The sequence below is a fragment of the Oryza sativa genome, chromosome 9, assembly GCF_034140825.1.
Source record: "Oryza sativa Japonica Group chromosome 9, ASM3414082v1".
NCBI classification, from domain to species: Eukaryota; Viridiplantae; Streptophyta; class Magnoliopsida; order Poales; family Poaceae; genus Oryza; species Oryza sativa.
In genome coordinates this window covers 20,855,496-20,874,720 of record NC_089043.1, presented here as the reverse complement: position 1 = coordinate 20,874,720, position 19,225 = coordinate 20,855,496, and the positions used below count along the sequence as shown (strand labels likewise).

General features: G+C 43.7%; 3 protein-coding genes and 2 pseudogenes across 3 annotated transcripts; 2 read left to right on the top strand and 3 right to left on the bottom strand.

Moving 5' to 3' along the window:
* The first annotated feature begins 720 nt into the window (after positions 1-720).
* On the top strand, positions 721-3,036 carry LOC107275421 (uncharacterized). The gene has a single exon (XM_015755723.1). It carries the CDS (start codon positions 721-723, stop codon positions 3,034-3,036), a length of 2,316 nt encoding a protein of 771 aa, XP_015611209.1.
* A 1,355-nt stretch (positions 3,037-4,391) lies between these two features.
* Positions 4,392-6,896, bottom strand: LOC112936349 (F-box/FBD/LRR-repeat protein At1g13570). Its single transcript, XM_066303917.1, has 4 exons — positions 6,012-6,896; positions 5,103-5,246; positions 4,564-4,728; positions 4,392-4,403 (listed from the first exon to the last, which is right to left on the bottom strand). Exons 1-4 carry the CDS (start codon positions 6,855-6,857, stop codon positions 4,392-4,394), a joined length of 1,167 nt encoding a protein of 388 aa, XP_066160014.1. The 5' UTR covers positions 6,858-6,896.
* Positions 6,897-7,715: 819 nt separating this feature from the next.
* Positions 7,716-11,512, top strand: LOC4347186 (F-box/FBD/LRR-repeat protein At1g13570-like; annotated as a pseudogene).
* On the bottom strand, positions 11,390-13,141 carry LOC136351716 (gibberellin 3-beta-dioxygenase 2-like; annotated as a pseudogene).
* Positions 12,896-17,661, bottom strand: LOC4347185 (O-fucosyltransferase 35). The gene is made up of 9 exons (XM_015757157.3): positions 16,906-17,661; positions 15,664-15,786; positions 15,507-15,576; positions 15,353-15,423; positions 15,188-15,276; positions 14,897-15,029; positions 14,581-14,813; positions 13,765-14,241; positions 12,896-13,634 (listed from the first exon to the last, which is right to left on the bottom strand). Exons 1-9 carry the CDS (start codon positions 17,416-17,418, stop codon positions 13,427-13,429), a joined length of 1,917 nt encoding a protein of 638 aa, XP_015612643.1. The 5' UTR covers positions 17,419-17,661; the 3' UTR covers positions 12,896-13,426.
* Between the last annotated feature and the right edge of the window lie 1,564 nt (positions 17,662-19,225).

The window sequence follows — 19,225 nt, the reverse complement described above, 5'->3', positions numbered from 1 at the left end:
TTGACCTGGCAATACCATGAATTCCTAGTGTCAAATAGATCCCGGCTGAGTGCAAACTTCAATTGGTATAGAAAAAAAAAATCCTCAAACTAACAAGACCTGCACGGTTGCTCGGTCAGAATTTTTCGCATGGATAATTAATTGCAGGCTTACAGCAGCAACTAAAAATAACAGTACGTTCTTCAAAAGAAATGGTTAGCAGTTCAATCACGCTTGTGTTTGTTTAGGACATTTTGAGCAACAGATAAGAAAGACCTTTCCTGGTCTTCACAAATAAGAGGGAAAAGAAATGACCTGTAGCAGAGTCGGTCCTTCAAATAATAGCACTCACAAAGACGCGAAGAGCAGAGTCGTATGAATTTATTGTGGTTTGATCCATTCACAATAGAAGCTACTCTCTCCATATTAATATATGACGCCGTTAACTTTTTGACAAACATTTGATCTTTCGTCTTATTCAAAAAATGTATGTAATTATAATTTATTTTATTGTGACTTGATTTATCATTAAATGTTCTTTAAGCATGACATAAATATTTTTATATTTACATAAAATTTTTAAATAAGACGAGTGGTCAAACGTTGGTTATAAAGTTAACGGCGTCATACATTAAAATACGGAGGGAGTATAATATATAAGGCGGAGTGGTTGATAGAAGAACTCGTATAGAAGAAAGAACACACCGAGCGAGTAAGAGAGAGACAGGAATTAAAATTAGAATGGATGGATTTGTTGCCCTGGGGAATGTCACCCAGGTTGCGAAGCAATTCGCCGCGAGCTCTGTTGGGCAGCTTGCCCGGATCGAGGGGCTGGTCACACTGAGCTGCCTCCTCGTCGTCATCCTCGTCTTCTCCAACTCCCGTCGGCGCCATCAGAGCAACGGCTTCCTGGGCTTCCTCGTGTGGGCGGCCTTCATGTTCAACTACCCGGTGATCTCCTACACCATCGGCCTCATGCAGTCATCGTCCGTCCGCAACGAGCTCTTCGTTGTCTGGGCCTGCTTCCTCCTCCTCCTCCTCGGCAGCGCCGACGCGATGACGGCCTTCAGCTTCAACGACACCCAGCAACACGCCAGGTCGATGATGAACCAAGCACTCCACATCATCTACCTGCTCTTTCTCATCCTGTACTACAAGGCCCAGCTTAGGATGAACCTCAAGGTCCCCCTGTTCATCCTCTGGAGCTTGAGCGTCGCGCGGTTGGTTCTGAGGATCAACGCGTACCGCACGACGAGCCGAGATAACGGGCTGATCAGGGAGAACCAGATCGTGTTCGAGTACATGAAACACAAGCTGTTAGATGGCTCCATCGTCGGTAAGTACGATCCCGACCCGTCCAGTATGAAGGAGTACATCTACCTCGTCGATGGGAAGGAAGAGGAGTCGTCGTCGATGGCGATACACTTGCGGTACGATGCGCCTGACACGGTGAGCGTTGATAAGGTGTGGGAGTGCAAGGGCGAGCTGCTGAGCTGCAGCTCATCTGCAGGGAGCCGCGGCGCGGCGAGGCGGCGAGACTTGTGCCTCTCTTTTGCGCTCTTCAGGCTGATGCGCCTGAGGTTCGGGGCAGACCATGTTGGTGATCTCAACTTCCATTCTAATAACGACCTATCAAGAACTCTCGTCGTCGATAGGCTCCTCTCGGATGATCGCGATCTTGACAGAGCCTTTCGGGTGGTTGAGGCTGAGCTGGGCTTCCTGTTTGATTTCTTCTATGCTCGGTATCCTTCCTTGAAAGATAATCTCGTTTTCGATTTGATCCTTTATTTGCTCACCATGGTTACCAGCCTTTTCACCCTCTTCTCTTCCGTTCTTCTTCACTACCGACCCAGTACTACAGCCAAAGTAAACATCATCATCCATAGCTTCAACCTTGATCTTTTTGTTACTCGTCTGGTCGTTGCCCTCTACATCTTTTTAGAGTCATACCAGCTTCTTTCGTTGGTGTTGTCCGATTGGCACAAGGTTAAATTGATGTGTCAGTACGTGCTAAAAGTGTCATGGCACCGTGCAAGGGTCGACACTCCGTTGAAGGTGCTGTGCCATTTCAACGTCTCCAGATACTGGAAGAATGCCATTAATCAGTACTCCCTGCTTGATAATGCTGGTTATCTATACCGTGTGCAACTCTTGCTATCAACTCTGACACTTCAGTTGCTTGACCCGTGGATTATGGCGTCATCCATTGTCTTGCCACCGCAAGTGAAGCAAGCCGTCCTGTGCGCCCTCAAGGACGCCCTGAAACCTACCAATGGCAAAATTACCGATGGAAGAAGGTGGCTACACCAGAATGGCATTTTGGACCGAGACCTGGATTACGACCTCTTTAGCCATAAAACATACGCCCCCTACATTTTGGTATGGCACATAGCCACAAGCATCTGCTGCTATGGGGAGTCCAAGTTTGACATGGCGCAGGCTGATGCAGAGTTGAGGTATCACTACGAAGTAGCCACAGTGCTCTCGGGATACTGCTCCTACCTCGTAGCTTTCGCACCGGATCTCATACCAGATGGGACTTACACAAGCCAGCTACTGTCTTGCCGTGTGCTAAAGGATGCACACGCATACCTCGCAGAATGCAGGACAACCAGTGACAAGTATGACAAGTTGATGAAGCTGGGTCGCGATGGTTGGAAGGAGCAAGAAGCAGGATGCCCTCTGCTGTACGAGGGAGCGGTGCTCGCGCTCAATCTTGTGGACCGAAAGAAGGATGCGGAGGAGAGGTGGAAGGTGCTCGCCCATTTCTGGGCAAACCTGTTGCTGTACATCGCGCCGTCTGATCGAGCGTCTGTGCACGCCTCCAAGCTGGCGACCGGCGGCGAGCTTTTGACCATCGTCTGGGCTTTGCTGAATCATGCCGGAGTTGTCAACAAGCTTCAGGAGAATAACGGCTGCCAGCCATTGGATACGCTGCCTAGGGCGCCGAGGACTCCAATTTTTCATCGGCAAGGAACGATAGTTGATTCCAATGAAGACGATGGAGATGGAGATTATCCCATGTATGAGATCATGCAAGAAGACTATTCTGTGTAGTACATGTAGGTGGATAGGTTGGTGTTCAAATAAGCCTGCTTCGGGTCCAGATTTGCTTCTTTTTATCACAACTTGTACTAGTCAAATTTGACCTTATATGTCAATGCTTGTGAAGCGATATACGTCTTATATTAATATATATTTTATTAATTGTTTTAAAAAATTTATTGACTATTTAGATGGTATGCAACAAACGATGGGATGGCCCCTCAAGCAAATGAAAAGCTATCTCATGTAACAATTTAGTGTGTGTACATATCCATCCTAATATAAACACCGCACCATGAATTTGTAAATATTGTGACAAGTAAAAAGAAGTGTAAATATAACACCTATATGCACAGGTAGAGTATTAATCCACTATTATTTCATACATACCTCTTATTAATTGTCTGCTTGTCTACAAAATAGACGTATTATATGACGCGGCCCAAAGAGTAGGGACATAAAATAGACTTATTTTAGCTATATATATGTCACAGCCCAAAGAGGGAGGAGGGAAAATAAACTTATTTCAAAGAAGATATGATGGGCCGCCCATACTTTCGGGCCGGCATTTCATACATCTACTATCATTTCATACATCCCTCCAAACAGCACGGCCCGACTGCCTCGGGCCGTGCCTAACCCATGCTTAGGCCGGGCTGTACCGGGCGGGCCTTATGGCCATCTATAACTTTGGAAAGGGGGATAATTTGGGCCAGAAAACTTATGCGTTTGTGGCCCGTACTTTCGCTTGTTAACCCTCATCGAGAAGAGAAGAGAGAGATGATTGTGCCCGCGTGACGCCACGCGAGTGCACTTTCCCGCGCTTTTTTCCTTCCCCCTACCAGTTATTTTTTGAAACCTAAGCCAGCCGAGCTGGTTTTATATTTAGAAGAAAAGCACTTTACAGAGGTCACCAACGGTGACAGGAGAAGAAACAACACAAAAGAAAAAAATTACACCTCCATGGAGGAAACTAAGACGCTATTCTCGCAAGTTTTTTTGCACCACACGCTGACCATACATGAATTTTGTCTAGAATTTTTGTCACTAACTGCGGGATTTGGAGCTCTATATCTTTAAAAACCCGCCTGTTTCTCTTGCACCAAATTTCCCAACATAATAGCATATGTAGTGACTGCACCCTCCCCAACCAGTTATCACCCAAGCTGCACGCTTCCACAACATCGGCGGAAAGAGTGCACTACCGCGAAACCGCCTGTACAGAGCTCCCTCCAAACCCTCGAGGCGCTCTCTGCGGCGCGCGCTCTCTCCCTCTCACCGGACCGGAGGAATGGCGCCGCCGCCGCACCGTCACAAGAAGCGCCGGACGGCGGAGGACTATTAGAGATGCTATTGATGACAACTACTCAACGAGGATCCTAAAAATTACATGGACATGATACTCCATATCTGCAGAGTGGTGAATGGTTACTAATTTTTAAAACGGATCTGAGCGCGCGGAGATACTTTATCATATCCACATATTTCTTCCTTGATTTCTATGCCTCTGCTGTTTCTTCGCATTTTAACCTCCATTACCTGAAGCATTCTCGCTTTCGATAAGATCAGACGAATGAAATCCATTTCGTTGTTCTGCGAAGTGACATAAGACATTTGGAGAAAAAGAAGGCTGGGGCATAAATTTCCATATAGCTCCGCTGCCAAAGGGTATGGAGATTGTGCATATGAGTCATCAGTAAAGTCCTACAAAGATGAAAAATGTTATTCAGAAAAAGGCAGGACATATCCCTGACAATAATCGAAAGCATGAATACAAAAATATACATGATTTTCTCTCCGGTTTCATAATTTCAAATTTTTAACGTCACGGATAAGATTAAATTAATAACTTCTAAAATATCAAGTTTGAACCACTAGAACACAATGTATATACAAGTTCTAAAAAGTATTTTAAATAAACTAGATATTAACTTTTTATACATTCATAATAGATATGTATATCTTTTAAGACCATGGTGTTGTTCAAAACATTAAGAATTATGTAATCGGAGGAATTATATATAAATTAAGTAGGAAGTTTCCAAAACTACATTAAAGAAGAGGAATATGGAAATTACCTGAATCACAAGTTGAGTCAGGTTTGGAGCGGTCCTTAGGAAGTTAAGCGTAGACAGAATCGGTGGAGCATGGTTGAAGTCTAGATGAACTTTCAATCTCTTCAAATTTTTGTAGGAAGATGGTAGTCCCTTCAATAATTTAGTCTGAAACATGACATTGAGTAATGTCAACAAAGTATACTATATCCATAAGTTCTTAGAGCCCCATCGGTTAGCCTAATAAGCTGAAATTTGATTTTAAAATATTTTCAACATAATTTCTTGTTAGCATTGGCTAATAAGTCGCTACGAACAAATATATAAAATTTTTACCTATAAATTAACATTTATTTCCTAATAAGCCATAATATGGGCAACCGACAAGGCACTGAAATGTAAACTAATGAAAATATTATATTTGTAAGTATAAAATTGATATAGTACGAAAATATTGTCAAATATGATAATTATATGCATGACAGTAAACATATACTATATTTTTAGTTTAATTGTTAGTCAAAATTTGTAAATGTAAGAAACAAAGGAATACCCTTCTGTTTTCAAATGGAGGAAGTAGATACGGGCGAAATTTGAAGTGAAACAAAATGGGGAGGATTTCTGATCCCTCGAGGAGATGTGTTCCTCGTGTAATTTTTTCTCTCAAAATCAATGCAAATGGTTGTAAAAAAAAGTATTTAAAAAATTGTTAATATAGAGTATAGCAAGATCTATAACTCCAAAAAAATCATGTCCAAATTCGATCTGCACATTGATAAACGAAAAAGACAAATTCTATTCACGTCTGAGTTTGTCTTTTGTTTAATTCCTCAATGTGTTTTATTATTTAAATGGTATGAATGCTATCAATTTTTTTTCTGAGATTCTTTTAACGATGATTTAGATAGTGTTCGAACAAAAGTACATACATACCGGCGATAACGGCAAGGCATAATAGTAATAGTCGAGCGTCTCAAGCGAGGTAACCATGGCGGACAGAAGGTTTGGGGCGCTTGGATAGGAGGCCTGCGCGAAGTCTGCCTGCGACACGCGCGGCAAGCGCGCGCCCACGAACTCGACGTTCCCCATCCCGTCGATCCGAAGGAACCGGAGGCTGGACGACACCATCCTCACCTTGCGGCGCCCGTCGCCGCCATGTTCACGGCAGTCCACGTCCACGGCGATGCAGCACATCCTGAGCTCCTCCAGCCTCGGGGACATAGCGACGAGCGCCTCCAGGTCGCGGGCATTGCGGAACGCGGTGCCGGTGAGGGAGAGCGTCGCGAGGGCCGGGAACCCGGCGAAGTGCTCCGGCGCGGCCGGCAGGGCGAAGCGGCCGAGGGAGAGGCGCCTGAGCGCGCGGCAGGCGAAGATGGAGCGGTGCATGGGGTGCGGCGGCGGCCGGTACATGGCGCGCACGGTGAGGTCCAGCGACTGGATCCCCTTCTCGGAGAGGGACGCCATCCAGGCGGGCACGCCGGGGAGGAGCTCGTCGGTGACCCTCAGGCGGACGCGCTGCACGGGGCCCGGGTGCTGGTGCAGCAGGATGGCGTCGATCGCCGCCTTGTCGCACGCCACCGCCGTCGCCGCCGCCACCGGCAACGACGCCGCCGCCGGCGGCGGCGACGAGACGAAGTCGAGCTCGCCGAGGTGGCGCCAGGACCGGCCCCAGCTGCTGGAAAGGACGCTGGAGCGGGCGGCGTCGCGGAGCGGCAGCCGCGCGAGTATGGCGTCTTGAAGCTCCCATGGGAGCTCGGGGATGCCCCTTCTGCTCGCCATTGGCGGCCTTCAAGCAAAGCTCGACAAAACCCCTCCTCGGCTCCTCCCTTTGGTCCTCACAGCCTCGACAATTATGTTACCGCGATCGCGAGATTTCTCTATATCTACTATTATAAAAATTAAAGATAATTAAAGATGTTTCTACTAGTATTTTGGTAGGTTATCCATGTTTAAGTAGGTTTTTAAGTTCGTTCGCTTTTAGAAATACAGATCCGTTTTTAAATTGTATTTTAAGCTCATTTGTTTTTGGAAATATAAAAGGAGACATATAAGAAATATCATTAAAAAAACCCGCATGCTAACTTGAGATGAAATACGGACTCTTGCAGCTTATGATTTTCGAAAAAAATATCTAAGCGAATTCACACAGTAAATTTTATCCTAGCTAAACCATATAACAACAATAAAATTTAAATAGCATATACCCGTTGTAACACACTGGTATTTTTTCTAGTGATTTAATAATTTTAAAAGGGACCTAATTAAACAGTGTCCTATTGCGAATAATCAATTGCCGAATACGTTCTGGACATGGATATTGATGCGCGAATAATCAATTGCCGAATACGTTCTGGACATGGATATTGATGCCTCAGCTGTCAAGAGAAAATTGAACAGAAACCCCTTCAATAATCAATATCCCACTTTAATTAGTAGGAAACACGAAAATCAAACTAAAAACTAGAAATTCTGATAAATTTCAACTAGAATATTTGACATGGAGATTTTGGAAAGCGGGATATTTTGGGCCGGAAAACTTATGTGCTTGTGGTGTGGCCCGTAGTTGCGCTTGTTCACATGATCTCGCCGGCGCGACGCGAGTGCTCTTTTCCCGCGCTTTTTTTTCCTTCCCCACCCAGCTGCGCGCCATTTTGTTCCACCGCGTCGGCGGAAAGAGTGCACTGCCTCGAAACCGCCGGAGGAATGGAGCCGCCGCCGCCGCCGCACCGTCACAAGAAGTGTCGGACGGCGGAGGCTGCTGTTCCCGGGGGGGAGGAGGAGGAGGAGGCGAAGGACGCGCTGATCTCCCTGCCGCCGGACGTCCTCGACGGCGTCCTGACCCGGCTCGGCCTCCGCGACGCCGTCCGCACCTCCGCGCTCTCCCGCGCCTGGCGCCGGCGGTGGGAGTCCCTCCCGTCCCTCGACATCTCTTTCCCCTTCCCGCACCAGGAGGGCGCGGCGCTGGCCGCCGTCGACGGCGTCCTCCTCCGCTGCCTGCCCCGGCCGCGTCCGGAGCTTCAGCGCATACGTCGACAAGCTCACCACCCGCCGCGCCCATGACTGGATCCTCGTCCTCGCGCGCCGCGGCGTCGAGTCCCTCGACCTCGCGTCGCCGATCCACAACCACCTCGCCGTCCACTCCTCCGTCTTCTCCTGCGACCGCCTCGCCTACCTCAACCTCTTCGCCTGCGACATCCCGCCGCTCCCGCCGGGTTTCGCCGGATTCCCCAACCTGAGGAGCCTAACCCTCGACCACGTGTGGCTGCGAGCGGGCGGGGAGTACCAACTGGAGGAGATCATCGAGAATTCCCCATTGCTTGAGATGCTAGTGTTATCTGGAATCTTCATCGATGGAGACGATATCATAAATTGGGTGATTCGAGCGCCCAATCTCCAGCATCTAACGATTTGTTCGCCGAACGATTATGGATGGAACCTTTTGGATTTGCCACGCCTGCGTTCTGCCGTCATCGATTTGTGGGATTATCTTGGTGGCCGTGATTTCGCCGAGTTTCTCGGCAAGCTTCTTCATGTTAGGAAGCTTCACCTCTTTGTGTCCTATCAACCGGTACATTCTGATGCCTCCAAATGTTTCTTGTTTTTCTCTTGCCAGTTGATAATTAGTTTCCTCTAAAAAAAATAGGTGATCATTTTACTTTAAAATGGTTGATGTTTAGGTTGAATCAAAATACTTGCTCGCTGATTAAACTGCAGAGTTGAATATGTGAAATTATATGATTTATCGACAACAATTATATGATCATGACTGTTGTTGGTTGCATAACCTCTTGTGGATAGGATATTAGGATCATGTTTGCTGGGTGACATAAACGTAGCAAACTTTCTGTGCTGTCTCCTAATCTGTAAATATTACTGTCATACAAAGAATTGTAGATATTACTGTCATACAAAGAATTGTAGATATTACTGTCATACAAGGGATTATGTGATTGTGCACATATTCTTATGGTGAATATATATTGGCATCCGTATGCTTTCAGTAACTCATTTGTCTTCCAACTTGGTAGTCCGATGGCCTTTTACCTTTCTGATTTGCTACATTAGACTCCTTACTTTCGCTCTAGAAAAAAGGTTTATCCCCTAGTTGGATATGTGGGCTGTGGGCCTGTGTTCTCCTTGACAAATTAACAATGTGGAACATTTCCTTCAATAAAGGGATATGTGTTTTTGGTCTTGTTTGGACAGAAGGGAAAAAAAACATAATATGTCCTTTGATTATTTCTATCCATCCAGTTTCAACTTTTAAGTTCTGATGGAGTACCTGTTTTCTTCATATCTTTCAGTCAAATGGAGCTAAGATACTAGAGACACTTCCATGCACCTTTGACAGCTTGAAGAGCTTGAAGAGCTTGAAGTTATACATGGACTTCTGTGAACTGCCCGCGATTTTAACGATTTTTTGCTTACTAAGGAATGCTCCGAATCTCGAAAAACTCAAAATAATGGTAAGGTTGAATGTTGCCTCGCAAGTTGAATATATGTGCACTGTTTGAAGGTTATCTCTCTCTCCTTACAATTTTTTATTTCTGTTTGTGAAGATCACTGATAACGAGCAGAAAGTTGAGGCAAATGGGGTGTTCCAAAATGCAGAGTGGACTGGTGGCATGTGCGCCAACCTTCAAATTGTACAGATAACGAGAATTAGTTGGCTTCCAAATGAAATGTCTTTTATAGAGCTGATTCTCTCTAAAGCAAGTCTTCTTCGCACAATATCTGTTACTCATGGTGATAAATGCCTAATGTCTAATGAGGATGCGCTCAGTGAGTTACTAAAATACAAAAGAGCTTCACCCCAAGCTCAGATCCTGTTTAAAGGTAAATGTAGTTAATATTATTTAGGAAATTTCCATCTTATACATTTGATTTGAAATGATATTCTATTACATCCTTTTGTGGGGTTTTAAAAGTTGCTGTTGCATTTTGTGTTATATTTTACTTTTGAGTTTGCACAATAGTATGGCTCCAGACTGAGAGTTATGCTGCCCTCTTAATATAATCGATACCAGGTCCCTCCCTGGTATCCAGCGTTTCATACTCATACTACATAGTCAGACAGTGATAGCCTGCATTGCAAACTACTTCCTTTTTACAAAATGGTCAATTGAAATTTGAATTTTTACTTTCCATAATGTAGTTTCAGATATCTATGCAGCATAGTGAGGCAGAACTTAATAATTGTCCAAAACCTCAAACTACTTTTTTTTAACGAATCGGCACGAGTGTCCCCATTTGATTGAATATAATGTCAAACTTCTCTGTGTGTGTTGATCGGTTAGTTTTCGTGGGATTACCCAGAGCCTGATAATTGTGATGAGCATGGTGGCATGGTGAGAATACAGAGCCTGAACATGGGTATTTAAAAGAGAACTATTTTCATAAGTATAGGCCTGTTTAGATCCCCTGGCAAAATTTTACATCCTATCACATCGAACATTTGGACATATACATGGAGTATTAAATATAGACGAAAAAAATAAGTAGTTACACAAATTGCGTGTAAATTGCGAGACAAATCTTTTTAAACCTAATTGTGCCATGATTTGACAATGTGGTGCTACAGTAAACATTTGCTAATGACGGATTAATTAGGCTTAATAAATTCGTCTTGCGGTTTACAGACGAATTCTGTAATTTGTTTTGTTATTAGACTTATTAGACGGATTAATTAGGCTTATTAGACGGATACTTTAAATGTGTGTCCGTATATTTGATGTGACACACTAAAACTTTACACCCTGGATCTAAACATAGCCATAATGTCAAATTGGTGTATACAACTTGATTCCTCTTGTAGTTTGACAATGAAAGTAATAGGCACTGAGGTCCAAGTCAATTTTTCATGTGACTCGACATAGGAAATCTTAGATTATTCTTCACTAGAATCAGAAAGTAGTTGTTGGAATCCAATGTTAACACACTTCAACAGGATCATATGATATTTTCCTCGCTCCTTCGGACTATGCATGCTTCTGCTACAATTTTTAAGTAGTGACTAACTTCTGCTGAATGTTGTTCAGTTTGCAGAAATGTGCTTTTGGTCACATATTTGTTACCTCTGGTTTTATATCTGTTGTGGCGAGCTGCATAAACAGTATATTGACTATTTTCCTTATTATGCAGGCAAAGCAGACGGTTATTAGGTTAGCCGGCACATTTTATGAAATGCTGAAGAAATATAAAGTCGGATCACTTGAACCAGACAGTGCCATCGTTTGTCTGAAGCAGTCTTTTGGGTTAGCAGGAAATGTCGCCTCGAAGGGATATATATTGTTTCTTCTGTTACAAATATCTCAGAAACCTGCATGCTTATAGTAATTTTAGGTCATTCGAAGATACAGTGTAGTGCGAAATTCTACTACTTATATTATAAAAGGGCAACGCTCCGGTGCTTTATACTGAAAGTATTATACTACAAGTAGAACTAATCTGAACCGTTTATTCTTAAGGGTACAATAGTAAAGTACTAAGACAGATTAGGGGTAAATTTGACATCACGACAACGTCGGTTACGTCGTTGTGTTCGATCGTCGGTGGCGGCGGCGGTGGAGATCATCTTGAGGGCGGAGCCGCCGGTGGTGAAGGCCTTCTTGCGGACGGCCTTGTACCCCGGCCACGTGACGGCGCGGTAGGCGGCGCTCCGGCCGGGCGACACGGCGTCCGTCAACGGCGCCACCTTGACGTCCGGCGGGCGGGCCGAGGAAGTATCCGAGCGATATCCTGTCACGGTCGCGGTTGACGACGGCGCGGTGGTATACGCTGTGGAAGCGGCCGTTGGTGAGTATGCATGTGGAAGAGAGGTCGCCGACGTTGAGGACGAAGTTGCCCGGAACGATCGCCGGCACCGCCACCCACCGGTCTAGTCCTCGCCGGAATAGCTACAGCCCTGACACAATGCTCTGGAGCATAAGCCGGAGTCGGTGTGTGCGATGAGTCCCAGAGCTTGCCGCAGGTCCGGGCACCTCTGGTACCAGTGCATCGTCGCCGTCATCGTCTTGGCGATCCTCCTCTCCGCCTCAACGCCGGTGAGACCTAGCGCCCACCCTGAGGAACAACTCCAGCAGCTCGTCGGCTAGCCGCCGCATCTCCTTGTGGAACTCCTCCATCATGTCACCGCGTATATTATACGTGCATCAGTACACTTATACGTGTACACGTAGTAGTAGACGAGCAGCTCGAGAGAGGGTGTGTGCATGGCGGCGACGGGTGTACGTGAGAATACCAGAAGAGGAGCCGAGGAGGTAGTCGTCGCCGGACTTGGGCCAGAGACGGCGGAGCTTTTGCTTACCCAATTGCAAATGCGTGCCGGATCAGAACGAGAGACGAGTGAGTGTAGCTAGGTTTAGAAAGTGAAAAGGACAAATACCTCTCCACAAATAATTTTTCTGGGACAAAAATATCCCTCCACAATTCTACTACCATTAAATGTGGTGGGAGTAGAAATATATCTGAGCCGTTCAATCATATACAATTAACGGTTCAAATTATTTTCTACTCCTAGTAGAAAGCACCGGAGTGGGACTCATTATAAAAAGGTACTTTGGCAGCAGTGTGGAAGTTCTCAGATTATGTGCATTGTTTCCCCATTTTTATTAGAAACAATCTGTGGATTGAAAAATGCAGAGAATGCCATTGGATAGGCAGATGATTTAGTGTCAAAGCAAAGAGACGCATGGCGCTACTCATAAAAACAAAAGATGTCACGCAAAACAGTGCAGTAAATCAATGGAATAAGTTATGCCTTTAAAGGAAAAAATGCTGGGACAGGAACAGCAGGGGCTCCAGACTGACTCTGAGCCTCAGACAAAATCTCTTTCGTTTAATTCAATATATCCAGATAAAATACAAGTGACAAAATTCAGTTGTATTGAGTCTACACAAAATACAGCTTAGCAACAGCAAGATTGGGAAGCACCATGTGCACCAAAAAACCTATGATATGGCAAATTGGCAATACAAAGCCGTAAGTGTAATCTCCTCCGCGGTATTTACCTTCCGTATACTGATTGCAGTTGCTCTGATGTTCCAGCCTTCTCAGATGGCATGCTCTGGCTGCTGGAAAATTGATTAGCAGCTGCCAGACTTCTCACATGGTTTTCGTATTTGCAATATCTGATGATCTTCATGCAGCAAACTTTTGTGGGATGAACCTGAAAATTGGTGTCTCGTCTCTGAACTCTCATCAGCACGAATTCACTGGTCAAGTGATCATGACTAAATAATTGTGCATATTGCTGCTGACCCACTGTCAAGGAGCAGAGGGGCACTATATATCCTGAACTCCTGACCTGTGGCGTAGATGGTTAAAGAATCGTCAAATATATACATATTCACTCGTCATTAAGCTTCTCACATATACAGCCCGGCAACGGATTTGCAAAGAAAGACTCTTCTAGCTTGGGGAATTCCCCAGGCTCCCTGAGATATGGAGCCCCTATTCGCTCTCCATCTCTATGTATACGTTTCACTTCTGAGCTGAAGTCATCCCAAGACATCCTTCCTTCATCATATTCATCTATCAGGTTCACGAAACTCATCCTGCAATACAAAGAATAAGACATTACAAAAAAAAGGAAACACATGTCAAAGACAGCTATTTGGCATTCAACGTCGTCTTGTGTGCAACAAATATAACCACAGAGCATTTCCAAGGAGGAAAGGATGTAACCTATCCGGGTTGATCGTCTTCCTGAAGTTCTCGAAACGCCTATGACCTTGTACAGCTTTGGCCATATTACCATCATACGTGTAAAGAAAGACATCACTCTGGAGAGCTACAATGTAGTCAAGACCAGCAAGCATATTTTGGTGATTTCTAAAGGGCTCAAGTTCCTCTTTTGTTGCAAGGGTAGAATGAGAATATATATTGGGAAAATCATCCATCAGCGCCTGCATGCTTCCATTGCCAAAAGCTTCACCTGCAACCAAGTAGATTCTGGTGCTTCGTGTGAAACCCAATCCTTTGAGTAAAAACGAAGTTTCCCTGGGAGTCAAAGGACAACCACCCATACTTCTTCTCTCAGTTCCATTTATTTCTTTCTCTTTCCAATGACTAACCTCATAACGCATTTTACGCAATTCTTCTTCTTCTTCTGATGTCAGGCTATGGCTGCAACCAGTAAAAGCTAGCATATCCTTCTCAAACCTGCAAATTTTCACCAAAATTACACCCCTGCTTCAGTGAGCCTTATTTCAAAGGGCACCGTGATAGTTTCATCTACACAAGCATCTACATTATAAAACAACATGCATAATCTATCAATACAACAAGTTAGCCATATCTAGCTCACATATGCTCAATAGTTTAGAGATAAACAGTTCTTGCTCGGGTTCAAAATAATAGAAGCTGCAGCTTGTGGAAAACCTTCAAAATTAAGAAAATCAGGGTTGCCTTTACTTAACTTAGATTATTATGCACAGAAGAACGAAAGTAATGAGTGCAGAGAGAAGCATCCTACAACAATGTTAGGAGCACCGAACTTGCCTTAGATGGAGAGCAAGATATGGGCTTCCATCCTGATGCATCCGTGAAACCAAGGTAGCACCAAGATCTTCAATTGTTTGGGAATACTTCAAAGACCTATAGTTAACTCGGCATCTTAATTTCTGAATATAACTAGGAAGACCATTGTTGGCAAGGCGAGAATCTGTATGCGTAAAGTAAATGACTTTGTGTTTTTTCAAAAGAGGGAGAATTTCATCTCTATAATAATTCACCTGCACAAGATAAAACACTAGTTAGTGTTTCCGACTATCCATCATATATTAATGTAAATTATAGATAAAAACCTAGTTTCAACCTTTGACCAAGATATTGGAGCTTTAGCCACAGGCTCAATATGCTTGTATGCTGGGGGCAGCATTTCAACAATATCAATGTCTTCTTTGAGTGACTCAATGAAGTGTCTCCAATTGAAAAGGTCCTTAAATTCACTACAGAAATGAGGAAATCAGAATAGGCATTATGGCCACACATTGATTGAAAAGTTTAGTTTTCTATTCTTTCTTTCTATCTTTTTTTTTTTGAGAAAGAGAGGAGATCCTTTAGTTTTTAGGAGATTATGGATGAAGAAACTATGTTAAAGCACAACCTGTCATCTGCCCAGAAAGATGTATGATCAAGTGAAGGTAGAACCAATGTAGCCTTCAGGATCTTAGCAACAGCAACCATATCGCATATCTGCAACATGAAAAATGTATCAGACCATAGCACACTAATGGTAACCTAAAGTCAAAAAGTAGGACAGGAGTCACACCCCAAACCGCATTTGATTCAAACCTCCATTTGCGTTAATGAGAATGTATCCATTTGTGTGAGAATCTTCCTCTACAAATTAAGAACAGAAGACCATACCTTGTTAATAAAGGAGTATTGAAGAGACCAAAAGGTATTAATACAGACCAACTTACTTTTATGAGAATTCGAAATAATGCATTGTCTGAACTTTCCGCTGCTTGGCTGGGACCAGACATCGGGGGCCTACATGAAGCACCAGCCAAAATAAATGTTATGTTCCACTAATTAATGTGTGAACCAAAAAGGTCGAGGCAGAGATGTATTACTAGCCTCAGGAACACTGTCTTCTGATCCCACTGTCATCAACATCCTGTCACTCTCTTTCCCTCCAACATGTCCAAAGTGGCTATCAAATTGATACCCTCCATCACTGGAGAATGAGATTGAGAGATCCTAGAAACATGGACAGCACAAAACCAAATTACACTGTAAGATCAACAATTTGGGTCAACAAGGTAAGTAGATACAAACTTCGTGAAATGTTAGAACAGCAAAATAAGCTTGTAATAGAAAAAATGTTACTAAAAGGATTAACTAAATTATGTCGATGCAATGCTATGATTCAGACATTGAGTTATTAGTAGAGATAGAGAGGGCACCATGGTAAAAACTAGAAGTGAAATTACTGACTTGAGATAAAGAGATCAACACATCCTACTTGGGAAGATCAAACAATGACAAACGGTTGGCTGGTAAGCTAGCTCAAGGTTGCAGCGCTCTGAATCCCATCTCCATCCCACATGATGTCCCTTATAATTAACCTTGGTAACAAATGGAGTATGGAACCTCTCGAGTTATCTAAATTTTTTATACAATAAACTCAAGTTGACTGCCTGACTACTACAATAAACTATTGAACGTACAAACAAAATATATTTCGTAAGATCCAAAACTTAACTGCATCCAACTGCCAATGGCCAAAAGCACCAAAGAAGCGTTTTCGTAGTAAATTAGTTGGTATAGACATACCAAGCAAGTAAGACACTGTCCTAAAAATTAAAATGCTAAATCTCCTGTAAAATATCCCTATTCAATAAGGTCCATGCAAATCTAAAATGCAGTAACTCCATTCTAACATCTCTTCCACCACAATTTTTTTTCCCCAAGTATCACATTCAACTGTCTAAAAACCTGTCAAGATTTCAAACATTTCTGTTTTCAACTCTTGTTGCTTTGTCCAGACTCCAGAACATGAAATTGCAGAGTTACGGTATGGAACAAATAGGATGGCCAAACTGCATGCTTACAAATTGGAACACCAAGGATCAGAAGTTCGTGCGGAAATTACAGTTGAACATTAGCAAGCTAGCATGATTTCATAGTCTTCAAAGACCTTCGAATTAAGTAACAGCAGGATATATAGTTTGTTCGTTAAGAAATGTACGGACAGAACATTTCAGAGGATCATGCAACTTTCCTCAAACTACACGTGTTGTTGACTCCGAAGAAGAAAGCTTGCCAAAATAGCAGCTAGAAAGTCTAAAACTGGAAAGGAATTTATAGCTTCCATACCTGCAAATCAGCGTCCTTGTCGTCGCCGGGGAGGGCGAACCAGCCGCCCGCCCAGATCTTGGCGACGCCGAGGAGCAGGCACACGCCGCAGAACGCGAGGAACAGCAGGTTCCCAATCCGCCTCCTCTCCCGGATCCCCAGCCCGAGCACGACCTCCCCGGCGCCGGACCCCGGCCGCTTGAAGAGGCGGAACCGGAGCTGCTGCTGCTGGCTCTGGTGGTGGTGGTGGTGGACCGCGCCGCCGCCGCCCGCGGACGCCTCGGACGCCGACGACGACTCGGCGAGGGGGCTCCCGACGCCGTCGCCGCGGGGCGAGCGCGGCGAGCCGATCTGGAGCTCGATCTCCCCGCGCTTGAACGAGTTGGCACGCCGGGTCATCGACCCGCCCCCGGATATCCGCGGGCTGTGCAACCGCGGGTGGTGATGCTGATGCAGGTGGTCGCCGCCGCCACCGCCGCCACTCCCGCCGGCACCGGCCGCGGCGCCGCCGTGTACGGGCTGGTGGTAGCCCATGTGTACGTACGTGGTATACGATCAGCTGGCGCGCGAAGATTTCCTAGTTAAGTAGGAGGAGGAGGAGGAGGGAGTGTCATGGGGCAGTTCGCGCGTGGTCTCGGAAGGGAAGGAGGCGAGTACGGCGGCTAGATTAGGGGAGGCGCCATTAATGGAGCTCGCTTTGGTTGGGAAGTGAAGGGAGGAGAGTGAGAGAGGTGAGGACAAGGAGGAGGAGGCGCGTAGTGGGAGCCGCACCGAAGCGAAACGGTCAGACACGGCGGGGGTGATTTACGCCTTTGCAATTTGGACGCGGTTTCATTTTGTTCTCTACTCCCCGTTTCATGATTTTTGGAGTTTTGGATAAAAATAAGATTAAATTATTTAGTAGATTTATCTTACAAAGTACTATAGGAAAAATAAATATATTTATTATATATATATATATTGTAATAGAAAAAATATAGTGAAAGATATATTTTGAAGATTGTATCATTACTCAAAACATAACCGAATATAGTACTTATTAATCAAGTGTGAGAAAATATAAAGGATTTATTACACATATATTATAGTATGAAATTATTCTTCATCCTCTTTAGCCCTCACCATAACGAACAACGCTCCATGAGTACATAGCAATTTTGACAAGGATTCTAATATACAATAATTAAAGCATTCTTAGTCAACCAATGGAAGGATTGGAAGGTAACCTTTTAAAATCTCAATATTTACTAGCCCTTTAGTTTTTTATTAAGATACAAATTTTACCTAGATTTTTGTTAGCATGTTTTTCAATATGCTAAATGGTACATTTCGTACGAAATATCAGATAGATCTATTTTTCAAGTTTGAAATAATTAAAACTTAATTAATCATGAGCTAATAGTTTTATTGTTTTGTGCGCCCGTACTTAAATTTCATCTCACGTGAACTCAAATGGGCCCGTCTAAGCAACCCACAAATACTTATATGCCATCTCTATGACATTATTGACTTTTGTTAAAATCTTTGATCATTTGTCTTGTTTAAAAATTTTATGGAAATCCCAAAATATAAGTATTGCTTGAAGTTCCATTAGTGACAAATCAAGCCGCTATAAAAGAAAAAAAAAATACTTACTTAAATTTTTCAAAATAAGATGAATGGTCAAATATTATGTAAAAAGTCAATGACGTCATATATTAAAAAACGGATGTAAGTATTTAATAGTGAAGGGAGTTGTAGACTAGTGTTACTCGGTTCCATATAGTATTGTAATATAAGACAATCAGTTTTGTTCTAAATCAAAATTTTTGAATTTTCATCAAATTTATATAATAGTGCGCCAACATTTAAAGCAACAAATTTAATTTATTGAAATCCACTGTGAATTATGAGTTTGCAGTGTATTTATTTGGTATCATAATTGTCAATATCCCCTTTTTAAAAAAAATGGTTAAATTTTGAGAAGTCTAATTTATCTAGGACGAAATCAAATGCCTTAAACGGAGGGAGTCATCACAGGGATGGTTTCGTTAAATGCCTATAGACTGCCGAATCTCGACTCCTAGTGATACGATGGGTTTCGATAAATTTTAAACAAAATTTGCTGAAATTTATTGTTTGGAATTTGAATTTCTCCGCCTCGAAATCTGTTTCTGTCCCACGTGAAAAAGCTTGAAATTTCACGGTTTTCGACCTGTTCTTATTAGAAACGTGAACCTTCTCACGAGCTTACCGCCTCATGTTATCTGGCAGATGGAACGAATGAAACCTGAACTCGACGCATGAGCGTTTACTTTGGAGCTGTGTACTTGTAGTCGACACGCAAAGTGGAAATTTCTTT